Source organism: Anomalospiza imberbis, chromosome 1, assembly GCF_031753505.1.
Source record: "Anomalospiza imberbis isolate Cuckoo-Finch-1a 21T00152 chromosome 1, ASM3175350v1, whole genome shotgun sequence".
Lineage (NCBI taxonomy): Eukaryota > Metazoa > Chordata > Aves > Passeriformes > Viduidae > Anomalospiza > Anomalospiza imberbis.
The window spans coordinates 32,803,767-32,829,991 of NC_089681.1; the positions used below are offsets into that span (position 1 = coordinate 32,803,767).

Genomic DNA, 26,225 nt, shown 5'->3' on the forward strand with positions numbered 1-26,225 from the left:
TAATTTGATTCCTAAACCTCTGATTCCTTTACTTTTATGAAAACACCAAAGAAAAAATAAATGTTCCACTTACAAACTGAGATTTTCTTGCAGATTTTTTTGTATGAGCACATCTGGATATAATTGAATGCTTCTCTTCTTTATTATCAAATGCAGGTGTTCTGTGTCTATAGATACTCTAATTTTTACCTCTTTGTGACTTGCAGTTCATTAATTACAAAACTAAAAGATATTAATTAATTGGCTTTTCTTACCTGTAGTGAGTTTTCTCTTCAGATTTTGTCCTACTATAGCTGTAGACATAAAGAACATGTCTGTAATCTCTGTCAGAGTCTCTGACAATATTCTAATGTTTTGTGTTGCTAGTGAAAGCATTTGAGACTTGCAGCTGAGAAAAGCATGTCGCTTTTCAGTGTGGGAAAGCAATGAAATGTACTTATTTAATTACTTGTGTACTGCTGGTCTGCACAGAACACAGCTTTGCACTTGGCTGCACGAGAAGGACATGCAAAAGCAGTGAGGTTACTACTTGACTATGGCGCAAAAATTCTGTTCAACAAAGCAGTAGCTTCTTTTTTCCATGAAGCAATACACAATAGAAGAAAAGACGTGGTGTCTGCTGTCATTTTGCACAAAAGGTAAAGTATAGAGAAAATGCTTCTTGAATTTATTTGCCCATTTGTTTTGGTTTTCTTAAATGAAATTAAGTTCTGAAAATCTGTAGTTTAATAAGTAAAACTGAGTACTTATTTTAAAATTCCAGAGGTTCTAATGAGCACAAATGAAAAATGGCATAATTGTAATGTACATCAAATATATGGCAAGTTGTTTTTCACATTACGTTGAGTATTTGGATTCTGTGTCTAAAAAACATGGAGAACCCATCAGGAATAATTTTGACCTTTCACATAATGCTTTAATGCCTATAAAATTTTAATCAAAATGTGAATATAGCTGAAATCATTCAAGAGATTTAATTTTAAATAATGATTTTAAATGTTGCAAGTATTTTAAAATGTGGCATTTCAACTGCAGTTTAAAATATTTTAGGTTAAGGTATAGGGAAACCCCACCTTGGGAGTAAAGCAATACACCATTGCCTAATGATAGCATCTTTTGGTAAGAGTTACAGGAATACTGACAGGGTTTTATTGTATTTATTATTATTTGCCTAATTTTGTAACTCAAGATTCCAAAATTCATTCCAGTCCCATATTTTTTAGGAGGCCCTAACATAATCAAAACATTTCTGTTTAATTGCTAACAGCATTTAACATGAATCATTCTTACAGAAGTGTCCAGAATATTACTCAGCTACTCCTCAAACAGCTTCGTTTCCATTTAATAGTGCATACAATTAGCACATTATACATTATACTTTTCAATATCTTACATAAAACTGAAATAATCTAAAAGTAGTTAATTTAAACCAGATGTAATTAATTAATTTTTCATTATCTGAAACAATTTTTTGCAGATGGGAAGAAGCTGTTGTGACTTTCTCTCATTCTTCCAGTGCCAATAAGTGTCCTTTGCTGGAAATGGTTGAGTATCTTCCTGATTCTTTTAAAGTAAGTTTTCTGTACACATTAAAGAAATTACTTCACAAAATAACCTTAGTTGTGCTGCATTCATTTTTCTGCTTGCTGTGCTCTCCAATACTTATTATTACAAAATATAAATAAGTTTAAAAAATTATTTAATAGTATTTAATAATTATTTAATAGTCTCCATTTGTCTAGTTTAAGTTCTTCAGTATTAGAAAAGTTCCTAGCTTCCTGAGATCAATGAAGTTATAAAAGTAATATAAAAATGTAATGAGAGTCATAAGTGAATTGGGCTCAAAATCATCTGAGATATTTTTACTCTCTTAGCTAATTTCCAAATGAGACAACAGAAATGTTTTTCAATTAAAATACCAAGTGGTACGTATGTATTCATAAGCTATTCATACTTCATACTTGTAAACTAGCATGTAGCATTGTAAACTGCATTTATATTTAACTCCTACATGAAAACTGGAATTTTATGTCTTCAAAACATACATCACAAAATCTGACCAAGTCATCACTTCTGTTAACTGATTGTTGTATTTGATGGTAATTTTCTTCTGGTCTAAACACATTCTTTCTGTTGAACATTGTCTGTATCACCTTAATTTACTTTTCTGTTCATCTGCAAAGCTGGTGTTGGACAACTGCATAATTGAGTCTTCAGAGGAAAAGACAAGTCGAGACTTCTATGTAAGTAGATTAAAAAGTCTGGGAAAGTACAAAACACGTATATTTTAATGTACATTTCAAGCTCATATATGTAAGGTACCATTGTAGATGAATCTCATATACATAGAACACAGGAGACAGATCTTATTTTGTCCTTTGGACTATAAATGGTTTGAAGTTCAGTTTCTGTAATCTTCATTCTTACATAAGTGTGACAATTAACTTCTACAATGCACAAACTGTATCTATGCTGTGTTAATTTTTGCAATCAAGCTGGGTATCAGAGGTTATGGGTATTTCAAAATAGCAGTGAGAAAAGACATGAAATATCTACTTATGCATATTGAAAGTATGCTTATAATAAGTAGTACAATCATCATCAATAATTTAGGGTTCAACATGTTTCTTTGTTTCGTAAATACTTCTCCAAAATCTTAAGCAGTAGATTGCTTTTAATGCTAGAGAGACGTGAATGTTCTCCACTTATGTTATCTTTGAAACCATATTGAAAACCACCTTATCAATGATTATATTGGATTGTGTCCATATCATTAACAGAAAACTTGCAAATTTTTTGCTACTGCACATTTTCTTTATATTGTATTATCAAAGCCATATAACTTTTAAAGACAAACTTTTCTTTAAGGTTGGCATTAAAACAAATCACAGTTATGAAAATGACCTTTCTTAATAGTAATATTTTAGTAAGAAGTGTGCAGTTTTTATTTTAAAATTCAAAATGGCTGTTCATTTAAACATCTTGCCGTCTCAGAAGTGTATCTTGATGGCATGTATTCAGCTAGCAATGAATATACATCTTCATTCTGACTAGCTTGACACAATATGCTTTTTTTTTCTCTAAAGGATATTTTTTTTTTGTATCAAGAACATCGTGTAAGACTGAGATAATCATTTGCATGATATTTAAATTCTGGTGTATGTGTGTTATATAGATTGAATATAACTTCAGATATCTTCAGTGTCCCTTGACACTTAACAGGAAAGTAAAGGATGGTGAAGATATTTTCTATGAACCACTTACGACTTTAAATGTAAGTTTACTTTGACATCACTGCCTGCTGTCTTGGTTTAGATAAAATAAGAGATTTGAATTTTTCATCATAATATTTCTTCTCCAAAGCCCATAACTCTGTATATTAAAAGTATATTAAAATTAAGTATGGGCCAAAATTCTAAGTAATAAATAAAATTTAAATAAAACTGAATGCTCAAGATATTGTGCTGCACGTGCAGGTAGTACATCAAAGAAAACCACACTCCAGTCATTGTAGTGACCATGCACTGGAATGTAAGGCACTGAAAAACCTGACAAGCTGATTTGTTTCATATGCTGATTGCAAAATACTTATGATGCCTGAAACAAATTTACTAGTTTTTTCTATTGTCAATCTGTTGTCTCATTCTTTGTCAGAAAATGTTTATATAACAAACTTTCTGGGTTCATATGTTTACTTTTTGGGATTCCTGTTGGCAATTAGTTGTTATACTGTCTAATAATAAACAAAGAAATAATTTTCTCATTTAATGTAAAAGTGTGGTCTCACAGGTATTGTTGAAAATAGTCTGTATAATTTTTGAAGCTTGAAATAGACTAACAGAGCCCAGCAGAGAAGCTGAATGCCTTAGCAGGCTCAGAGGGCAATATAGTGATGGGTTTGGCACAGAATGCTTAATCAAAAGAACTTTGCAATATCTTACACACATTTTGCTTTTCATTAGGCTAACATTCAGGTAAAAAAAGGTGGCCTAGCCAGTTTTGTAAGTATTTTGCTTGCCTAGGTGAATTCAGTTTGACCTTTTTTTATTTGGGTTTTGTAGGCTATGGTGCGCCACAATCGCATGGAGCTACTCAGTCATCCTGTGTGTAAAGAATATTTGCTTATGAAATGGTTGGTCTGTTTTAATGGATATAAAATATAATACTGCATGTCAAGATAAAGACTATTTTGCCTGGAAGTTGTTTATAAAAATGTACATATTTATAGAGTTGACTGAGCAAATGTCTTTTCCACAAAGTAAAACTTCGTATTTAGTAAAGATTTTTTGATATTTACAACAAAGACAGCTACTATCTTTGTTTCCTCTTTATTGCAAAAATATGTAATAAGGTCGCCAAGTTAAAAATGAAAGGAACAGTATTTCAGAGTGGCACATACACTTTTGTCCACATAAGTGGACAAAATACACCACATAAATGATGAACATATTCATCACAAAGGGATATTTCAAGAAATGTTTATTTCCTCATCTTGAAGAGATAATTGACTGTTAAATTTGAATGCATGCTCTTCTAAATTTAAAAAGTGTTTTAACTGTAACATTCTCACTTTCAAGGATGGCCTATGGGTTTCGAGCACATTTAATGAATTTAGGCATATATTCTCTTGGTCTCATCCCCCTGACTCTTCTGGTCACTCACATTCAACCAGGAAGACCTTTGAATGGAACAGAGCTCTATGAAGCAAGACCATTAGAATATGAGGTACTTTTATTAGTAGTTACAATATGTTTCAGATTTTATAGCAAAAAGGTATGATTATTTAAATAATTTCTAGATTAATTTATGATCTAGCAACTCTAAGGAATAAAATTTAAGTACATATTTCTAAACATTCAGCAGCAACTGCTTCAGATAATTTTCTGTTCTCATTTCTTATTTTTATTTGTTTCTGAGAAATTTATATTTGGTACATGGTTACTTCAGTTTTTCCCTGAAGTGAACAAAATTTGTTTAATATTGAAGAAAAAAGATTCACATGAGAGAAAAAGCATAGAACTGAAACAGGAACTCAAAAAGGATAGCTAGTAGAATTGTGAAATAAAATATAAACACAAAGGATCTAAAAGGTTCATAAAGATATCCTGATATTTGAAAAAATTCATGAGAATCAGAACATGGATTTCACAATAAATAGTAGTAAAACAGAATATAGATAGTAATAAGTACATGACAAATCTAACAGGGTTACTTTGTTTGTTAATATAATGTATATATAATAGGTAGAGATGAAATGAACATTGCTTTAATAATTCCTAATTTTTTTGTGTTCTGATATTTTTTTCAGGACTCATACTTCACAAGGGTGTGTATGTGTTTAGTTTTAATTATGAGTTTACTGGGCATCTGCAAAGAAATATTTCAGCTGATTCAGCAGGTAAATACATAGAGAAATAACATTAATCAGACAGTGTGCTTGCATGGAAATTTCTTTGATATTGGAATTAATCTGGTTTTTTCCTGATTAGAATGGAATGTCAATTTATACTTTTTAATTTATATATATAACGATTAAAACTGATAAGATAATTTAAATAGTGTATTGAATTCAGTGTTTTAATGATGGATGACTTGTAAATACCAACCTTTCTCTCTTAAATCCTAGAAATTGAAATATTTGTTGGATTACTCCAATCTACTGGACTGGACCATTTATACTACAAGCATAATTTTTGTGTCTTCTTTATTTATTAATACACCAGCTCATTTGCAGTGGGAATGTGGAGCAATTGCTGTATACTTGTCTTGGATGAACTTCTTGCTTTATCTTCAACGGTAAAAATTTTTTTCTGGCTTTACAATAAAATATTTTGATATTTTCAGATATTTTACATATCCTAAACTGTGACTGATGAAGTTTGAGAGTCCCATTTTGTATTTTTATTGTTTTCAAAGTATACAAGTTTCCAGATTAGGACCATAAGATTTTTTTTATCTCTGATGAGCTGTAAAGTAATTTTCAGTGTTTTTCATGTAGAGCATCACAACATATGTTATAGCAACTACAGAAATAGCAATATTTATTTTAATGTTAATTAAACATAGTAATGCTTAATTTTATCTTTTTTAAAATCATCTTTCACTACATTCTATAGACTTTGACTTTAAAAGAACCCAGAAGGATATGAATTATGAATGGCATAAGGAAGTCAGGTTTTATGAGTAATACCTGGGAGAAGATAAATTCCTTTTTCATTTCCCATATTAAATGGCATGTCTCATTTTATGCCATAGTGTCCTGTAAAAAAATTACAATTGATGACATTATTTCTTCAGTTGACATCTTGTCTGTTTATTGACCTTAATTATCTTAAATCTTGTCACTGGTACAATAGTGTCCAAGAGTTAAGAACTGCAGAATAGCTGGGTGGAGGAAAAAATAATGTGGGTGTAGTGCTTAAGACTAATAAATTAAACACATTTGTGTCTGAGCATGTGGTAACACTGCATAAATGTTCTTCCAATTCTTATTGTATATATGCACTAATCACCCCCACGAAGTCTTGCAAACAGACAAACACGACATTTGCTGATTAATTTCAGGGTTGTTTTACTGTAGAACGGATGTTTAAGAACACAGTTTGTAAACAGAGTTAATGTCAAAGAGAGTACCTTTATGGTCTTGCCTCTGCTGCAAACCTTGTCCTCCTCCCCATGACTGATCTTAGATGACCAAAGAATAGGTGTGTCCTGTCTGCTCTGGGCAAAGTGGGGGTTGAACCTAAACAGGAAAAAGTAAACAGATGATTGCACAACCTTTCTTCTGCTGTTGTATGAAATGACTTCCTGGCCCATTTTTTCCAAGTGTGTTGCAGTAGAACTCTACACATTATTTTTCTAACTCTTTCAGGCTGTCTTTTCCCATAGCAACCTGTGATTCCATTGACTTCAAGTGAATTTTGCCTAATAAATGCCTGATAAGTAGGAGAAGATTGGGCTTGCTTTACTTCCAGCTTGACCTTTTCAGTCTTGCACATAATGTTTCAGAGTGAAAGACATACATAGGGATTTTCACAGTTGCTACTGTAGTAGCATAAAAAATTCTCTTGGTCCCTGGATTTGGGAGAGGACATGAATTCCCAAGTTCAGGTTTGAAAGAAAAAATAATTTAATCTGCTTTATGGTAATTCCTGTTCTGATATGTAGCTTTTGTATTTACCAAGAATAGAAGAGGCTTGCCAACAACAGATTGTTGTTGGAAACACAGGTGTTTTAAAATTATGCTGTTCTCCTTGTCTTCCTGAGCTGCATGTTTCTTTTTGTTTGTTTGTTTTCCATTCTTTGTATTACACTAAAATTACATAATGTCATTTGTTTCACATCTTTTAAAAAGTGAAATCTTTTAAATCAGGCACATGGCTGCTAGGTGGATTATGGTGCCAGTTGTCCTTTGTTCTGGTTGCTTTGCTTTGAGAAGCAGAAAAAAGTTGGATAATTTGCTGATGTTTTTGTTCTGAACGCAGCAGTGATATAATACTGTACTGCCTATACCTATGGAGACAATAAATGTTATCGTTGGAAAACACTATCTTGAAAGTTGTTCTTGTGCATTAAAATATAAGATTATGCAGTTTAGAGTTGCTGTGAGTAGGATCACTTGCACTCTTTTGGATGTGGAAGTAGAACAGGTTTGTTACCATCACAGAATCTCTCAGAGGGGCAGTGTCTCTTTCCACAGAATAAAATCAACATTACTTACTGCCTTACATAAATAACTGAAAGGGAATCTAACTTCAATATTTAATGGTTTAGGGGTAGGCTTGGCAGTGCTAGATTACCAGTTGGAGCTGATTATCGTAGAAGTCTTTTCCAAACTAAGTGATTCTATGACCGATTCTATACCTTTTTTGTTTACTTATTGCCTAGATTTGAGAATTATGGAATCTATGTTGTGATGTTCTGGGAAATTTTGAGGACTTTGATTCGGATTGCTGTGGTTTTCTTTTTCCTGATACTGGCCTTCGGACTGAGTTTCTTTGTCCTTTTGGGTTCACAGGTTAGTTCAATACTATAGTTAAGTTTTTATCATTATAAAAAATGATTATTATCTTGGACTAAAGCATCTCAAGACTTTATTTACAAATTCTGTCAGTGGGGTTTTTTCTTTACTTTGCTATTTCTTTTTGCAGCAAACATACAGCACACCTCTGCTTTCCGTAATGAAGACATTTGCAATGATGCTGGGAGACATTAATTACCATGATGCATTCCTTGATCCTTTACTAAGCAGTGAATTGCCATATCCATTCCTGAGTTACACAGTTCTCATTATATTTACCTTGCTTATTCCAATCCTCCTTATGAACTTGCTAGTGAGTATAAGCTATTTATTAATATACAAAAGTGGTTAAACATGAGTATGTATAGAGAGCTCTGGTGTATAGAATTACTGCAATAAGTGACAGCCACTCATTACTTAACAGGTATTTTCAGTAACATAATAAAATGTCCCCATTCTCTGCACTTGTTTTCCATCCAGTTTACTGCTCTGAGTATTTTCCCACACCTCACTACTGCAGGAGTATCTTTAGGCAATAACTGTGATGGAATTTGAATTGGAGCTGCAATGTATTATTCTGAGGTACTGATAAGCAAAACTGAGGAAGGATGATTCTTGTTCAATCCCTTGTTGTAGCATAACCTAACAATAATTTAAATTTAAAAAATAAAGCCCAAACTCAAATCTTTACTGCACACAAAGCAGCAATCAGAAGTAGTGGTAGAACTAACTAACAAACCTGATCTGAAAGTTAAGAATCAGAAAACACGATAATGGTGAAAAGGGGGGAAAATATGTAATATATCTTCAGCCATGTTCCACTGAATATAATTTTTATTTCGGAAATCACATTTTCACTTGACCTGAGCAATAAAAGTCAAACGCCTCATGTTTTTTAAACTTGTTTATTGTGGTCATGAGTCTACTTAATCAACTGGTCAACTGGTTTCTTAACATTACAGCAGTAATGAAGAATGTAAAAGAAGGGATGTTATTCTTGGCAAAAGTAGCACTTCAGTGCCTTACCAACAGAGTGTTGTCAGTAAAAACACTCTCTACATTTATTGATACATACTTTCCAAATTACAAAAAATATTTCCAAATTCAAGTAAAAAAATAATTTAACTCTAGAATATTTTTATTTAAGTGTGAATGAGAAATACAATCGAAATCACAGATTATGAAAAAATAGATAATGAACTATTTCTCTTTCTCCTAGATTGGTTTGGCTGTTGGTGATATCGCTGAAGTACAAAAATATGCTGCACTCAAAAGGATTGCAATGCAGGTGAGTAACACACCATGAAAGCATCAAATTTTGGAAGTACATATCATTGCTAGAACACCATTTAGATAATTAGTTGATTTGTTATCACATTCCCAGCTATCTTAGGATATCTGTAAAGCAAATTGGTGAACATGGCATCTTATTCTGAATCTCATTTACATTCATATGAGTCATTGCCAAGGAAGTGTACAAGCAAATGCATTTTTAAGGAATTTTTCAACCATCATTTCAAGAAATTCTGAGTTTTTCCAAAACCAAAATCTCAAAATCAGTTACTGCAAGGTAGAAATTGCAGTTTTCCTTTAGTAGAGAACCTATGCAGTGGAAAGAAGGTACACAAAAATCAAAAGGATAACAAATTCATTGTGCTGTACTGAATTCTCATTAGTAAAAAGAGTGCACATCTATGTGGAGAAATTAATTCTGCTAAGATACTCAATACTGGTAAGACTATGTAGTTTTAGTGTTTGGGATGGTCTGTTCAAATATTATGCCACTGTTTGCAGTGTGGGGTAGTACTAGTGAATTGAATATAATGGCATGATTGTTATTTTCATATATAATGTGTATTTATCTTAAGACAACATATCTGACTCTAAATGCAAAACCACATTTAGGTTAATCTTCATACCAACTTAGAGAAGAAGCTGCCATTTTGGTTCTTAAGTCGGGTGGACCAGGAATCAATCACTGTATATCCCAACAGGCCGAGATACTGTGGATTTATGGTAAGATGGTGAATATTACATAGAAGCATTCTTACCAAAAAGGGATGTGATTGACTTTGTACACACATTGCTGAGGACATTGTGTTATTAACTGACATCAAGGGAATTGTGATTAGACCTTGACTAAGGTCAGTGAAAATAATAAATCAGTTTGAGTGCAGCTGTATTCAGATAAAATTAGTGTTTGAGCACTCACTGAACTGTAACTTTATTAAAACAATCTACAGAAGATGTTCAGATAAAAGTAGAATTACTCCTTTTTGGCTTTTCTTCTTTTATTTGAGCTATTTTTGATAGACTGAGTTTTCTTTTAAAACAAAATTTTTAATATATATAAGAAAATAACATCATAACAGAAAGTCATTTCAATGTGAACACTATGTGAAGACTTACTGTTCACATATATAATCTGTTGTAAGACTACAGGATCTATTTAAGTTTGGTTCCATGTTTTGTTTAGAGCGTGTTCCAATATTGCTTTGGGTGTGAGGACTCTACCACGTATGCACAGAGCCCTGATACAACACTAGAACTGGAAGTTCTGAAGCAGAAATACAGGTATTTTTTGTGATATTTTACAGTTATAAAAATAAGTAGAACCAATATTACAAGCATACTCCTATTTTAAAAAGTATTTTAAAGCTCCATACTGTATCTAAAAAGTAAAATTCCATGTCCCCAGCCCAAACCAGCACAGCTTGTTGCTCATTAAAGTTATCTGAAATAATGGGGAAGATGGATTTTCATTTTAGAATTTTTCAAATGGATGTTTTCAAGGGTTATTCAGAACTCCCAAGCAATGTAATTCCAGTTGGTTTGCAAGTATACACAATCTGTTACTGACTTTCCACTGGGTAAATCAGATTCAGATTGTTTCCCCAAAAATTGATTGGTGTTGATACCAAGCATGTTTTGCAGAGCCTTGGAAGGAATTTTTGTACTTTCTTGATTTACTTGTCATACCAACATATCCATAAGAATGGTTTCAGAAAAGCTTACTATGATTGTACAACTAGAAAAATGTATTCTCACTCAGTCTCACTTTTCCCTGCACTTGTTTTCCTCCATTTTTTTACTTTCTTTTTTTTTAACTCTACCAAATTTTTGTCTGCCTGCACAGATTCAGATTAAGTATTTTTTTTAATTAAAGTCTCAGCAGGAGTTGAAGATGAGACTACACCCTACAGATATGGGTAAACCAGGGACTTTAGCAAGGCTTTCTTCAAATGCATACTACATCATTATATTACAAAACAGCATAAAACAGACTATTTCTTGGTTGGGATTTTTTTTCTACAGAGAAGGAAGAAAACTGTTATTTTATAAAATTATTTGCAATAGAGTAACTGGTGACCTTATCATTATGGAAAATCATTTTTATTACTCTGAAAATGTTGACTGAAAATTCTTACTATGTTGCCAGTGTGTTTTTACCAGAGTTTAAAACAAAGTTCACAAAGTGAAGCTAGTGTCAGTGCTGGGTGTACATATTTTTGCATTTTGGCTTAGGGCAGGGTTTTCTTTTTCTTTGCATTTTAATTCTTGTGATTTTCACATATTTTAAGATGTATTACCATTTCTTGTTTAAAAAAAAAAACAGCAAAGCAATGAAAAACCTAACTACCTCTAAAGCTCCTCAACAGCTCTTCACAAAGAATCTTTTCAGTCACACCAGATTTCATGTTGTAATTTTGTGAGTCTAGACATTCAGAAAAGTAGAGTTTCAAAACGCCTGTTTGGTAGTTTTATAAAGACAGTTTCTAGCCACATTTCCCATTTCTTTCACTGTTTCCTTAGAGATAACAGATACTGTGTTCTGTATGTGTGATGCTAACTTAGTTTAACTACTTAACTGCATCAATTGCACTATGGATAGCACTTTGTAAAAGATCAGTAAGTGCCTCATCAGTATTTCTCATGTGCTGTGAAAGTAGTTGCGAATTTCACTAAATTGGTTGCTTTTTTGCCATTGCACCTCTGGCCTTCTTCTTGCCAGGCAAGGAAATAGGTCAATAGGAAAAACTTTTGATAGAGCAGTCAACAACTTTATTTGGAGAGTAAAGTTGCTTCTACCTTAACTATATATTAAGTTACTTTTCACAAAAACCACAGATTTGTTCTTTAATTCTATTTCCTGTAACATGGAGAAGTTCTTCTGCTTGAAGAATTAAATGTATTCTAAATAATAGTCTTTGTTAGCAGAAGGGTTTATTAAGTACTGCCAATTTTTGCTTATGTAATTTTAATGATTTAAATGTCCTTGGAAATCAAATGATGAAGCCTGATGTGTATTTATTTGTTTGTTTGCTTTTTAGGCTCAAAGATATATCAACATTGTTGGAAAAGCAACATGACCTCATTAAACTGATTATCCAAAAAATGGAGATAGTGTCAGAGGCTGAGGATGAAGACAGCAATGATTTATTTCAGCACAAATTTAGGAAAAGGCAGTTAGAGCACAAGAATAGTAAATGGGATACAGTGTTAAAAGCTGTTAAAACAAATGTGCCTAACCCAAGCACAGAAAAGAACAATAGCTTCTTCTAGACTTGGCTATGATATCATGTTGTATTATCATTTTGTTCTACTTTAGGGTCACTTCTCTTATTGTCTTTGCATAATGTTAATGTGATACATCATGTACTCATAAAAAAAGGCCAGATCCAAAACCAGGATGCAGGTGCTCAAAACAGTATTTAAAGAGACTGGAGATGTGTACATCCAAAACTGTGATCCTAAAAGTGACTGGCTAATCAGGAAAGTGCCTAACTCAACAGAGGCCAACCTCGCTGTCCTGGCAGTTCCCAAGGCCTCTGTCTAGATCTGTTCCTGGATTTGGCCCTAGTACACTTAGGTCTGTATGCAATTACATTATTTTCTGTTATGAATATTTTTAGAATTTCTAAATTTTTAGAAATTAGATTCTAGTCATTTATTATTCAGATGTTTGGGGAGAGCCTATGGGCTTTGTGTAGCTTCAAGAAAAAGTACAAAACTAATCTGACAGAGCGCGTTGGAAGTTTTGCTGAGTAGGGACTGCAGGATCAGGCCTGAAAGGTAGGAAATGAAGGATCATGAAGTTGTAATGTAAGGGAAGAAGTAATTTCTTATCTAGATAAGTGGAAGCAGTTCACAGTGGGATCATTTGTACTAGCATGCACGTAGCAATGATAGAATGACATGTTTAATATTAGTCATTTACAACTTGCTGTCCTTATACTGCTAATGTGATTTGGGCCTTCCTGATAACCTAAAATTGATCTTGCTACTTTAATCTGCACTTTGGTTTTATTATTCATTTACTGAATATTCAGTGCATTATGTAATATATGGTAATATATTAAATTTAGTAAACATTAATTAAAATGTATTTAAGTACCTGAATATATTTGTTTCAAAACCAGTGCTAATAAAATAATTATGACTATGCATGGTGGTAAGGCTCTGTGGTCTGCTTTTGAATTCAGACATTTTTTTAAGAACTTACTATACATTAATTCTTCTCATAAAAACCAATTCTGATTCCTGTTTATTTAAAAGGTAGTCACCAGGAGGTAATTCATGCTGTACAGAACTTGTTCAGTCTTCAGAAAACACTGGAAGAGGTACCATAAATTAATGTGACTTGTGCCTTAAAATTGCCGCAGATGTTCAGTAGGCAAAATTCTTTCTCACCCAACTGCTCTATCCCAGCTTTGAGACTTTAAATCCTTGCCAGGTAAAGCAGAGAAAAGAGGAGGCTGCTGGAGGAGCACCTTTGCTCCAGAGCCAAGCCTGTTGTTTCGCAGTGAAACAGGAAGAAATCATGTAAGCAGAGTCAGAGCAGAAAAAGTAAAAATATAACTATAGTCTCTGAAATTGTTGTGGCCCCTAAAGTCAGATCTGTTCCTGTTCAGGTTTTCTGCGCTGCTGTACATCTGCAGCTCCCTCTATCAGTAGAAAGAATGGCCAGGTTCTCAGGATAGAGCCAAACTTGAAAAATGTGATAATAGTAATTTTAAATTCCTGGCAGTCTGTGCCATTAACACTAGATGGCAGTGAGTGATAGCATTTTGGGGTAAGTAAATGGGCCCTAAATGCACTGTTTTGAGTGAAGAACAGTAGTATGGTTACAGCAGGAACAAAAGCAGTCAGCACTCATAGTTTTAAAGTCTAAGCCTTTCAAGCCTCTTCAAACAGAACTCTGAGACCTTTACATACAGCTGCCTCTCAGCTTTCCTGAGTGTTCACAATTTGAGAAAAGTTTTCCTTTCCAATTTTATATAGAAAGAAAGAAAGAAGTTATTTTATAATTAGCAAATATTACAACATTGAATTAACAACTTAGCTTTCTATGGAAATCATCACACTAATATTATTTGTCATGTGGTAGAACTATCTGATAGAGCCTAAGTACAAGAGATGTGGAGTTTAAGGAAAAGTACAGGAACAACTGGAATATGAATAATGATTAAAATTTTGTGTGGACTGAGCTGAAGATACTGGGCCATTTGAGCAATCTCTAGAAGCAATCCTGTTAGAATCATTATGGTTGGAAAAGACCTCTAAGTAAAATAAAGTAAAAGACTATTGAGTACAACCATTAACTTTACACTGCCAGGTCCACCACTCAACCATGTCTCTAAGCACCATATCTGCGTGTTTTCTTAACTCTTCCACAGACAGTGATTTCATTTTCCTGGGCAGCCTGTTCCAATGCTTGACCAACCTTTCAGTGAAGGAATTTTTCCTAATATCCAGTGTAAACCTGCTCTAGTTCGGCTTGAGCCAATTCCTCTTGTCCATTTTCTTGCTACATGGGAGAAGAGAGCAACCTTCACCTGTCTCGATGTGTTACATGTTAGGTACCTCTAAACATATGTTAACCAAAAGTGTCACAATGTGAATTTTTGAATTCACAGTTAGGAACTGATTTTCAATGGAAATGTATCCTCTGGGTGTGAATATAGAATCTGCAAACTGTGGTGGGTGTGTATCTGTATCCAATACTCACCCACTTCCCCTCAGTCTGTATGGAAGTAACCCCTTTTCATTTGGGGTACTGGCAGTTCTGTAGGCACACATAGTCACCGTTTGTCTCTTTCAGGACTGTATATCAAATATCCCTGATAGTGAGGGTAAATATTCCATTTCATTTCCTGCTGCTCATCAGTGCTGTCACTGTTTTCTCCTCAAGATGAATGGCAGTATGGTCCAGGCAATGGTAACCTCTCCTCCCACAAAAACCAGATCATTCCCATAGGCTCCTGTTGGGAAGACTGATTTGTGCCTCAACTGTGTGACACATAGGGTCACAATTTGGGACAAGAAATTACATTTCTATGTGAGTTGGTAGTCTGAAACACGATGTCAATCCTTTGCTGGAACCAAAGATGCAGTTGCCTGCCTTTCTAGCATCAGACTCTTGCTGATAAGAATGGACTAGCAAAATACTTTGCCCATGTAAATTAAAATTAGCTAGAGCAATAAAATACATCCTTAGCAGAAAATCTGAAGTGCCCAGATTTGAAGTGGATTAGAGTGAGACTCTTTTCAATATACAGGAAATAACTTCCTTCAAGCTATCTAATGTGCATATTGGTGTTCTCCAGCATATGCTGCTGGAACAAAGACAAAGCCACTCTGTAAGTAAGTCTCCAGCATTTTTTGACTCACATTTTTTCTTCAAAGAAATAGTCTTGCATTCTCCTTGTTATGTTGCATAAAGCCATTTTGTTGTCTGCAACACACTGAAAATGTGTCTTTGTGAAACATTTCACAACAAAATTTTGTATGAAAAATTGTGTTATAGAGGATTGGTAGGGGAGAACATCCCCACTCCCCAAAATCAGCCAGGAATTATTCCAAGCCCTTGAGGGCTATACATTCTAAGAAACAAGAGGAATCTATATGAACAAAGTGGTGGTCCTTCTCACTGGTTAGATTTTTTGTTTTGTAAGATCAAATGCCCATAAGCAGAGCATGTAAAAAGAGAAAGAAAAGATGATAAAATATCCTTAATCTGTAGAGGAGGACACAAGAGAAGAAGCCTGAGACAAATTTTCCCTTCAGTTAATGGCCTTTTACCCTGCCCTGTAGGTGTAAGGAATCACTTAGGCTACAACATGGTACACATCAGTTGTAAGCTGTCTTTACATTAACTGTCTGACACTGTGGGCAGGAATTAGGCCTGTGTAATGAACAAATTATAGGAGTGCAGCAAACCTCACCCTGGAGTGACAGTCAGCAGGAGAGTTTTTTGAGCTTTCTCTTTTAAATGTTTGAGAAAATACAAAGAATGACACTGCTTTAAAGGCAGCATTTTCTGAGCAGTAAAAAGATACTTTTTTATTTACAAGCACCATCTTGCAGTGCCTGTGTCAGTATGGATTTACACCTTGGCACCAACCAAGATGTAAATCCATACTGACACAGGCACTGAAAGAGAGATTCATGTGAGCCAGGGCACAGGCTGGTCCATGAACAGGCCACTCAGGCACATCTGAACCTCTTAGGTAAAGATATTTGTATCCTTATAGAAATGCACCAAGACAATTTCATAGTGATCAGGAGAGATGCTTCAGATGCTCGAAAGCATCAGTGTTGTAGAGATTAACTCTATCCAGCAGAACAGGACACTCAGGCAGGGGAAAATCTCGGCAGTGGTAAGATTTGGTTTAAAACGCAAGACAGGAAGTAATGACAGTGATAAAAAGTGATGCATTTTATGTTGCTTCATAATTGGGAATCACAGCTTAAAAAGCAGAGCAAAGTTTAAAGCTATTCATTTCACAAATTGTTAGTACTGTTAGTATTTATTTATCCAGAGAGGTGACTGCTATCTAAAAATTGACAAGCAGCAGGGGAATAGGACTGTGAAAAACAGAAGGATCAAACAGACTAGTAATTTGGAGTAACAAAATAAAGGGAAAGGAGCTCAGACTAATATTGAGATTAGTATATCACATTAAAAAAGACAGAAAGCCCCAAGGTACCACTGGCCCATCTGAGTGCAACAGTGCTGCTCAAGCAATGTCAAATTCAGCTGCATTCAGCCACCTGGGATCAAGGATAGGGAGAGTTAAGAACGTTTAAACTTTTAAAAGCAGAAAGTGTGCTTCTCAACTCAGTCCTGTTGATAATCCCTGGAGCTGGCAATGTCCATGGGAATGATTCAACAAGGCAGCATGGAAGTGATGCTATGAGAGGTAGCCATAATGCACCTCAGAGTGATTTCTCATTGCCTCAGCTGACTCACTTCCTGCGGATTCAGATTTTAACTTTTCTTGGCATATCTGCCTAGTTTGTCAGATAATTGCAATTGTGTTAAATGGCTGAAAGCAATCACGGTTTGATGCTGCCACTGGCAATGACTCCCACCCCAGGTAGAGCAGCCCATGGGCAGAGGCACACTTCTCCCCTGAGCTGCGTGGAACAGGCTGGAGTCTGGCACTCCAAAGACCACCCGAGAGAGATGTCTTCCCTAGTTGGATTTTAGTTATGGTGGTGTCAATATGCAGCAAAAGGAAAGGTGACAGCTTGAATCTCAGATGGCTCTAGTGAGTCTGTAGGGTGCTCTGAATGTGCTTACCTCATTTAGTTTTGAGGAGATATACGATTAGTGTTTCAAATCTGTATCTGGTCTAAGTTTGGGCCCTGATTATTTCTCCCTCAAGAAATCTGGCTGATAGCCTTGTGAAATTTTTTGTGGACAAGTTTCACACACAAAGGAAAAGTTAGGGAGTCTACATCATTTCAGCCTTTAACCTTAACCCAAAAAACTTTTATCATTAATGGAGCTGGACTGATTTAATTTCATTAGATTTTATTCCCTTGTTATTTACAGTAAAACTTTTCGAGTATATAAAAGGAACTCCTCTGTTATTTCATGTTTCTTCATAAATATGTAAAACTAGCCAAAAGATTTTGCTATTCTCTTCGTTCCTTCATCTGACTCAAATAAATGATATTTTGCTTTGAAAATTTCTCTGATATTTCGTAACATAAGCAAATGAGTACTGGGGATAAAAAAAATACACACTACAATTATGTCAGATGAACCAGAGGCAGACAACGACAATCAGGAGCGTGCACATTTACCTGCCCACCCACCAGAAAAGTGGGGTATTTTGGAAGTACAGAGGGGCAAAAGTGAGGATGGTACAACCACAAGAAACATTTGGAGAAGTGAAAGAAAGTGTGTCCTGCATAAACTTTTCAAAGGAATGTAAGGCAGAATTATGCATTTCTAAACACTGTAAAAGGAGCTTAGAAAGTGAAGGTGGCTGCTGAAATCCACCTCTGGTGTCTCCAAGACACAACATCCGCTGTGGCCTGAAGCTGGGAAGTCTCCCATGACCTGGGAGATTATCCTAATTGTTGCTTCACAGCAGCTGAGATGGATCTGTGATGTCTCCTATGCCTGAGATCAGTTGTGTGGTAGATGTTGTCACACAAAGAGGTCAGACACAGGTGGCACAGAGGATGCCACATCTGAGTCCCTCTTCCTGGACATGGCACAGCTGAGGCACACTCTGAGGTGCACAATCTCACTTTCTCCAGAAAGCATGAGCAAATGAAAATGCAGTATAAAAATAGCTGTTTCCTTAATTGTGAAATGTATAGATATGAACAGAGAGGCTAAGAAAAAACAGTGTGGAATAGTGAGTGTCAGATGAGGAGGAGGAGGAACTGCAAATAAAAAGCATATCTGACCTAACCAGGGGTCTGAGGCAATTATGGCAGATCTTAAAGGAGGGGAGAAAATGTGTAGACATGTGTTGACCCTGGCTCAGAGGTCACCTGGGACCTCTGGGTTTGGGACAGCAAAGTTACCAGTGCTATTAAAGCTTCTTAATTTTCACTGGTGAAAAAAAAAGGCAAGGCATGCTGGGGGAATTAAGGATGGAGCCAAGAGTCCACAAGGGCTGTGAGTCACAAGGGAGGTTTTTCAGTTTTCCAGAAGAGATTAAAAAGCATCGTCCACTTATCTGAATAAACACAACAATGTGCCAATTATTTCTGGGGAACTCATAAAACATGCATTAATGACTCTAGAGTGAAACAATGGAATCCTAGTTCCAGCATGCATATTTTCTGATGTAAAAGACTGCTCTTTTAGGTCTAAAATTCTAACTTATAAAATAGCCTTTAAATAAAGACTGAATAATCGGTAAAGAGCTTACTGTTGAATTTTGAAACAAAGCAATAATGCCTATCTAGGACTTTTTTCTTCCTAGACTTTAAGAAAAGTTAAAACCTCTAATAACAGAGGCTGAAGAAAAGAAGAATTAACATCACAGAATCACAGAATGGCTGGTGTAGGAAGGTGCCTCTGGAGATCACCCAGCCCAACCCTCCCTGCTAAAATAGGTTCACCTGGAGCAGGTTGCACGCAATCTCATCCAGACAGCTTTTGAGTATCTCCAGAGAAGGAGACCCCACAACCTCTTGATAGCCTGTTCCAGTGCTCTGTCACTCTCAGAAGAACAAAGGTTTTCCTCATACTGAGATAGAACTTCCTAGATTTTAGTTTGGGCCTGTTGCCCCTTGTCCTGGCCCTGGGCACCAGAGAAGAGTCTGGCCATTAAGATAAACACTTGCATGCATTGGTAAGATCCCCTCTCAGTCTTCTTTCTCCAGGCTAAACTGGATCAGCTCCCTCAGCCTGTCTCATGAGAGATGTTCCAGACCTCTAATCATCTTTGTAACTCTCTGCTAAACCTGCTCTGGTAGTTCCTTGTCATTCTTGTACTGGGGAGCCCAGAGCTGGACAGAGTAACCCAGATGCAGCCTGAATATCACACCAGTGTGATGGGACTTGAGCCCTCACCCAGCACAGGCAACCTGCTCTGAGCCCTGTTCCATGCCTTCCAGGTCCATCTGTTTACCTGCAAGCCATCAGAGTGCAATATGCAGCTGGTCTGCTGCTTTACTCAAACGGAACTGAGAGCCTTCGGGTAGTTTACTTCAGATACCCCATTTTTTTATTTGCAAGAGGTGGTTTTTGCAGTGACTCTTCCCTACTTTACTGCCACATTTACCCTTCACACTGCCTAGGATTTTAGGAAATGCTTGAAGGTCCTCCTGATTGCAGGTTGCAATCCTGGTTCCTGCCAGAGGACACACACTGGTACTTGCACCTTAGTTAAGGTATGGCATTCCCAGCCTGAAAAACTTTAGAAATTTAGAAAACTGGAAACTTAGAAATTTAGAACTTTAGAAAACTGGAGAAGTTCATGCAAAACTTCCAGCAAATTATGCCAGATTTCAGAGCATGTGTAGGATGTCTGAATACATCCAGAGGAGAACTACCACTGACATTTTGCCCTGTGCTACACAATCCCAGACCAAGACCATTCTAATATGAAGTAGCAAACCTGTACTTCTGTCAAAGCATAACTAGAGTATGTGGTCCCTTGCTGCTCAAAATGCATCAAGTTGCTGTTCACTGCCACTACCTCCATGCTAGCACAGCTCTTGCCTCTTGGCTTCTATCAGCAGAATCAGGTCAGCCAGTGCAAGCAAGAAATCATAGGGATGTGAAACACAATCACCAGGCACCCCCCAGACTTCCCATCTCCATTTGTGGGTGCACTTAACAACCAGCAGCCAGGAAAACCAAACAACAGGTGCTGCAGCACGAGTTATGTATTCCAGGACAAAAATAACCTCCCAGAGCTCTGGTGGCCCCAGTGGCCACGCCAAGCAATTAGAATCTTCTAATATTCTGTAGAAACTGAGCTTCTGCCATTTGGCTTTCACTGGTTCAGTGGCCTGCACTCTTCCTGCAATGCAGCCTCTGAATGTTTATATGTATTACTGTGGTAATGTTATAAAAATAAGAAGATATTTTTCAAGATCACCTTCTATACCAAAACCATCAAGGCAAGGCAAGGCAAGGCAGTGACTGGTGAGACATGTGTGGCAGGTGTTACAAGTACTGCAATGTGTGTGGTCTTTCCCAAAGTGAGGCCATATGAAGTTTTCTGAGAGGCTTTCAGGGTTGCAGAGCCTTGTGGATACCCTTTCTGTAATGCCACAACTTGCCAGCATTTGTAACACAGCTTGCAACTGTGGAAGTGGAGGGATGGTGTAGCTGCCTCAAACCCACCTGTGATTCTTCATTCCCCCATTCATATTTTGCTGTTAGGCTAACCAATAGCTGCACAGAAGTGGCAGCATAATAATGACCATGGAGTAAGTCCCACAGATCACTGAAAACAAAGTTCCATTTTTATTTCAGAGAGCTTGAAATCAACTTCCAGAGGGGGCTCAATGTAGGCAGCAACCTGAAGATGAGCAAAACTGAAGCATAGTCAATAAAATGGATTAATTAAAGGAAAGCAAGTCCCAGTGGAGAAGGATAGAAAAATAGAAAACACTAGCCTGTTCTCCATAATTTCTAAATTAATTCAGTTGTCATTGCAGACTAAGATATGCCTTGATTTCTTTCTCTGCTATTCTGACCCTGAACAAGGCTCCAGTTGTCCAAAGTTTCCCTTGGCCCTGCACAGAGCAGTGACACCCATCACAGAGCCTCGCTCTGCTCACAGGGAACTTCAGACAATAATGTTCACCCACAGAAGGTTAAAGCAGGCTCATGGAATCCAATTCACCCTTTGTGCAGGTGCAGCAGGGCTGTCAGGCCTCTTGCCACCCCTGCTGCATCAGCCCATTGCACGCTGGAGTCCTTGCTAACTGTAGAAACCTTCCCTTCATAAATTGTCCTCTCTTTTGTAAATTTATCCTGATCACAGATTTGCCTGCTGGGGCTGTGCATAACCTGGCCAAATGTAAGCTGTCTGTAGACAGATCCCCCCCACACACCAGTTTGGTGTGGCAACCTCTGGGAGCAGTTAAAAACAATTTAATTATTTCTCTGTTTCTGTGGCTGACAACCATAGCCATTTTTTATTTCCTAGCCATGACAGAATTTGTGTTTGTTATTTTTTTCCTTTTTCCCATTAAAAAAATCTTTGGTCTCTTTAAATAAAGATTTCACTAAATGCAATAAAAGACCCCCTTATTATAACCCACATAAAACAATACCACTAACCCTGGGATGCACTTCTTCCCATCTCAATATTCAGTAGAAGAAATGTAAATTGGATATCTGACAGACAAGACAGCAGGATTAGACTCTTACTTCTTGTGCAAAATGAAGAATTACATCTGGGTTTCAGTCAGTCAGGATACATAGATTGTACATGGCTATAACAAGTGACAATTTAGCAGCCTGAAAGATGCCTCTCTGTACAGCCTGAGGAAGGTGACATTGCTCAGTTTGTACTCCCCTCCCCAAAAAAATGAGTGAAGATCCAAAGATAGGGCACAAGGCCAGCTCTCTGGAGTGCTGTCTTAAGACTTTGCTGCTCCAGCCAATGTTTCAGCGTGATTGTATCAGGCAAAGCAGAGAGAGAAAACTCTTTTGTTGTTCCTGCCAGCTCTCAGTTAACCTCTGAGCCCTTTGGATTAGCAATATAGTGAGGATGTGTGCCTTGTACATTTTTTGCTGACTTCCAAGTTGCTCTGTAATGCTTCTTTCTGGGAAAGTGAGCAGTGAGGACTGACTTAAGGGGAATTGCAGTTTGATGGATGTGGGAGGTTTGCATGTTTGGAAAGAAATGTCCTAATTTTCTCCTGATTACTCTTTGTATACATGCCCAGAGATGTGGCTATGGGTCCACTTAGAGCTAATGAATGAATACATTTGAGGCTTTGGGTGCTTTTAAGGCAAAATTAACCTACTCAAACACTCACTACAGAGCTGTAGCACCCAGAGGTTTGCTAGACACATTTTTTGTAGCAAAAGCGACATGGAAGAGCTGGAGTTTTCCCTCTTCATTACCACCTCCAAGTCCTGTCCCTGACATTCATATTAGATTCAGAGGAGAGTGTCAGCATTAGCAAACCAGCTGCCAGGAGCCACCAGTGGCTCTGCCTGGCATCCTTTCCTTCTTTCCTCCTGGGCCTCTCCAGCAGCCCTCTGAGCAATGCTCACTCACCGCTGGACTTCAGCCCTGCTCTCCCCCCTCTCCCTGCCCTGAAGGACTGTCCTGAGGTGTGACACCCTGCCCTCTTCTGTCTGCATCAGAGAGCCCAGGGTGTAATTAAAATGCTATTATAAATCATAGTTATTAGCCAAGTGACTCATCTTACAGCACTGAGAAGGAATCTCCAATCTCATGAGTGCTGGGTGTCTCTTACAGAGAGGGCTGGGGTGTTGATGAGCCTTCATGGTATCCTTATCTTGCATTTCCAACAGCAAAATTCAACCTGTGTTTTAGTCGTGCTGTTTATATATCTAATCAAAGTGGGTCAGGAAACGTTGAAGACAGCACCAGGGCTGCCTGAGAAACATAATATTTGTCAGAGAGCATTAACTCAGCCTCCCTCTTTCAGGGAATGATAGATGAAGTGTGCCTGAAACTCTGTTTAGATTATGTGAAGTAATGCACTGGTGGTTACATTCATCCTAAGCAAATCATTTTCACTCACTTGAGCTGCCTTACAGAATTTTCCAATAACACTTTAAGCAGCCTTAAACAAAATGAAGTCCTCACGGGTCACTCACGTGGGAGTTCCTCCTGGAGCCCACTTGCACACAGACAGGTTCAGAGGGCTCTACACCTAAAATAGAAGTGGGTCCCTGGCTAAAGCCTGCATCAGCATCAGGACCAAAATTTGAGAGGTGCCAGGGCTGTTGTCCATGTCCACTGCACAGTATTTTATCTGGTTCAAGCAACAGAAAGACTGACATTAAAGAAACCACAGCAGCTCTTTATGAAAGGATAGGGTGACCTTCATGAAGGCTCTGAAAACTTTCTGAATGCCTGTGGTCACCTATGTCAGGGCAGTCACCCTCTCCCTGCTGGGAGCTGTTCCTCCCCTGAGTGGCATCATCCTCAGGTAATAGTGTGGAGGCATCTCCTGGGCCCCTCTGTTCAGGGACCATGCCTTCAGGTGGCCCTGCCAGTCCTCCAGCACCACGAGCTCTTGGGAAAGAGGAACAAGCCAACGTGATAGTGCAGGGAGCCCATGCCAGGTCCCACACCAGCAAAATGGGCTCTGGGGGGGACCAGAGCCAGTCTCAAGACCCATTCCTGCTTCTCCACAAGAATAAGTCAAAGGGTTGCTCTAAAACTCAGCACATCTCTTACTGAAGCCCAGGGAATCTTACTAGAGATAATGATGGCTTGCTCAATTTAATAATTACAGAGGGATATATTTCATTTGCACTCAGTGCCAGTTCTAAGATGAAGTGAATATACTTGTCCAAGTTTAATATTTTTAGGGAGGATTGCTATAATTTTCAGGGGAGGAATGCAATTAGATGAAGCCTAACAATGTTTCTTCCAGCCTGCATATTTTTTTAAGTGTTTTGCCCTCATCTTTTTTCTAAAAGGAGCCTTTGTTGATATCAGCTCCTGCTTTGATATGTGTTGTGGCCTCTGCAATTAATAGTTCTGGGGATTAACTAAAAAGTTCCATTTAAGACTTTTCAGAAAATACTTTGAACGAGAGGGGGAAACCATTTAAGTCAGCTGCTTCTGTGCATGTCTTTTTGTGCTATGAAATATGACTTCAAAGAAAACCCTTCTCTTTCCATTTCAAGGTCTTTTTGTAAGGCAAGGAAGATAGGCAACCAGCGCTGGAATGCTGCCGCTGGGAGATTTATTGGAAGTCTTGAAGGGCTCAGTAGACTGGGAAGGCAATTTTTGTATCCTACTGCACTCAAGACTGATTTAATTTTGTGTCAGTTCTGGAACTGCAACCAGAATATTAGCTGTGAGTTTATAAATTGCTCCTCCGAGAGCCTGACCTTGCAGGGGAGGAGAATCTAGAAGGAGTTAGAAGATAAAGAGATCTTGCACAGCCAATCAAACACATTTCACTGGGTTAGTGGACCTCTTGCTTGTGCCTTATTTCACCCTCAAGCACTCTGGCTTTGACAAGATGCCAATCTCTTTTACAGCATCCATGCTGCAAGGGTTCCACTGTCCATCAGGATATATCTGGCATATGGATCAGATCTTTTTGAACAGACGACACTACTACTGCAACAAACATGCATATAACAATCATTATTAGGGGGGTTTTTTAACATTATTATTATAATATATATAAATCTTTAACCGAAGTGGAATTTCAATGAAAATATTTAAGGGCAGCAATTTCATTCAAATAGGAGGAAAAAAATGTTAATTGGTTGATTAGATTTGGGAATATTGTCTAAAGAAGAATGTCAGAATTTCCAACACAAGAGTGATTTAAAAATATATGGGACAAAGATTTTGGGAATGCATTTCAAAAAGCAGTGTACTTTTGGCCAAAACTAAAGAGAAAATTACCTAATAGCAATGTAGTGTTTTTATATGTTTTTCAGTTCCAGCTCAAAAAATCTAAGATTCAGGTTCTGAAAAGTGTAAAATGTATGAAGTCCCATTGGAAGCTAAGCTTCATTTCCAAAGAAAATTTTATTAGAATAAAGTGTGCTCTCTTGATCTTCATAAGATATGATGCACAGGGTGACTGCCTTTGAAAGTAACTTCAATAACCTGGGATTAATACAAATTCTACCCTATAGTTGTCACAAGTTTTGATTCCTCTACAAATGATCTTCTCTGAAACAAGCAGAGTGGGGTTTAAATAACACCACACATATCAAAATAACATAGTCCTATTGTAGAGGGTATTAGCACCGTGACATAGCAGAGCCTCCATGTGGTGGATATATGACACAGGACAGGGACCATAAGCTGGCAGCCCCTGAGCTGTGGCTGGCTCACTGGTCACATGCTGCTGAATCCTATAATGGCTTTCATCCAATATTTTTGCCAAAAGAAAGCTAAATTATGCTACAAACGTTGCCTGAATACCAACCTACTGTGTAAGCACTCATTGGTGCACCAGGAGTGCTGTGCAATCAGTAATGAAAAGCCAAGTGATCTATAAACTATGTTGGAGAGATAGAAAAAAAAAACAAAATCCCCCTGCTACATATCAAATCAACAAAGCCTTTCTGTATTATATACAGCTCATTTATAAATGTCACATACAATTAGCAGCGGTGGAGCTGTTAGGGAAATACATTTTCTGCCTTTATATTTGCTGCCTTGTCCATTTCAGTGGTCACTTTGCGGTTTTATCTTTTGAAGTAGCTATCTCAAAACCAGGTGGGAGGGAGACCATGTATTACCTTCTGATT

At 37.0% G+C, this 26,225-nt stretch overlaps 1 protein-coding gene across 1 annotated transcript in view; it reads left to right on the forward strand.

Moving 5' to 3' along the window:
• TRPA1 (transient receptor potential cation channel subfamily A member 1) overlaps positions 1-13,465 on the forward strand; it is a 31,501-nt gene extending 18,036 nt beyond the window's left edge. The window contains exons 14-27 of the mRNA XM_068186872.1: positions 472-638; positions 1,478-1,571; positions 2,184-2,243; positions 3,176-3,274; positions 4,062-4,132; positions 4,578-4,725; positions 5,309-5,398; positions 5,627-5,796; positions 7,888-8,017; positions 8,151-8,333; positions 9,240-9,308; positions 9,926-10,036; positions 10,497-10,594; positions 12,352-13,465. Of these exons, the coding sequence (XP_068042973.1) occupies positions 472-638; positions 1,478-1,571; positions 2,184-2,243; positions 3,176-3,274; positions 4,062-4,132; positions 4,578-4,725; positions 5,309-5,398; positions 5,627-5,796; positions 7,888-8,017; positions 8,151-8,333; positions 9,240-9,308; positions 9,926-10,036; positions 10,497-10,594; positions 12,352-12,583 (1,722 nt within the window). The 3' untranslated portion in view covers positions 12,584-13,465. The remainder of the gene's footprint in view (positions 1-471; positions 639-1,477; positions 1,572-2,183; positions 2,244-3,175; positions 3,275-4,061; positions 4,133-4,577; positions 4,726-5,308; positions 5,399-5,626; positions 5,797-7,887; positions 8,018-8,150; positions 8,334-9,239; positions 9,309-9,925; positions 10,037-10,496; positions 10,595-12,351) is intronic.
• Positions 13,466-26,225: the final 12,760 nt, after the last annotated feature.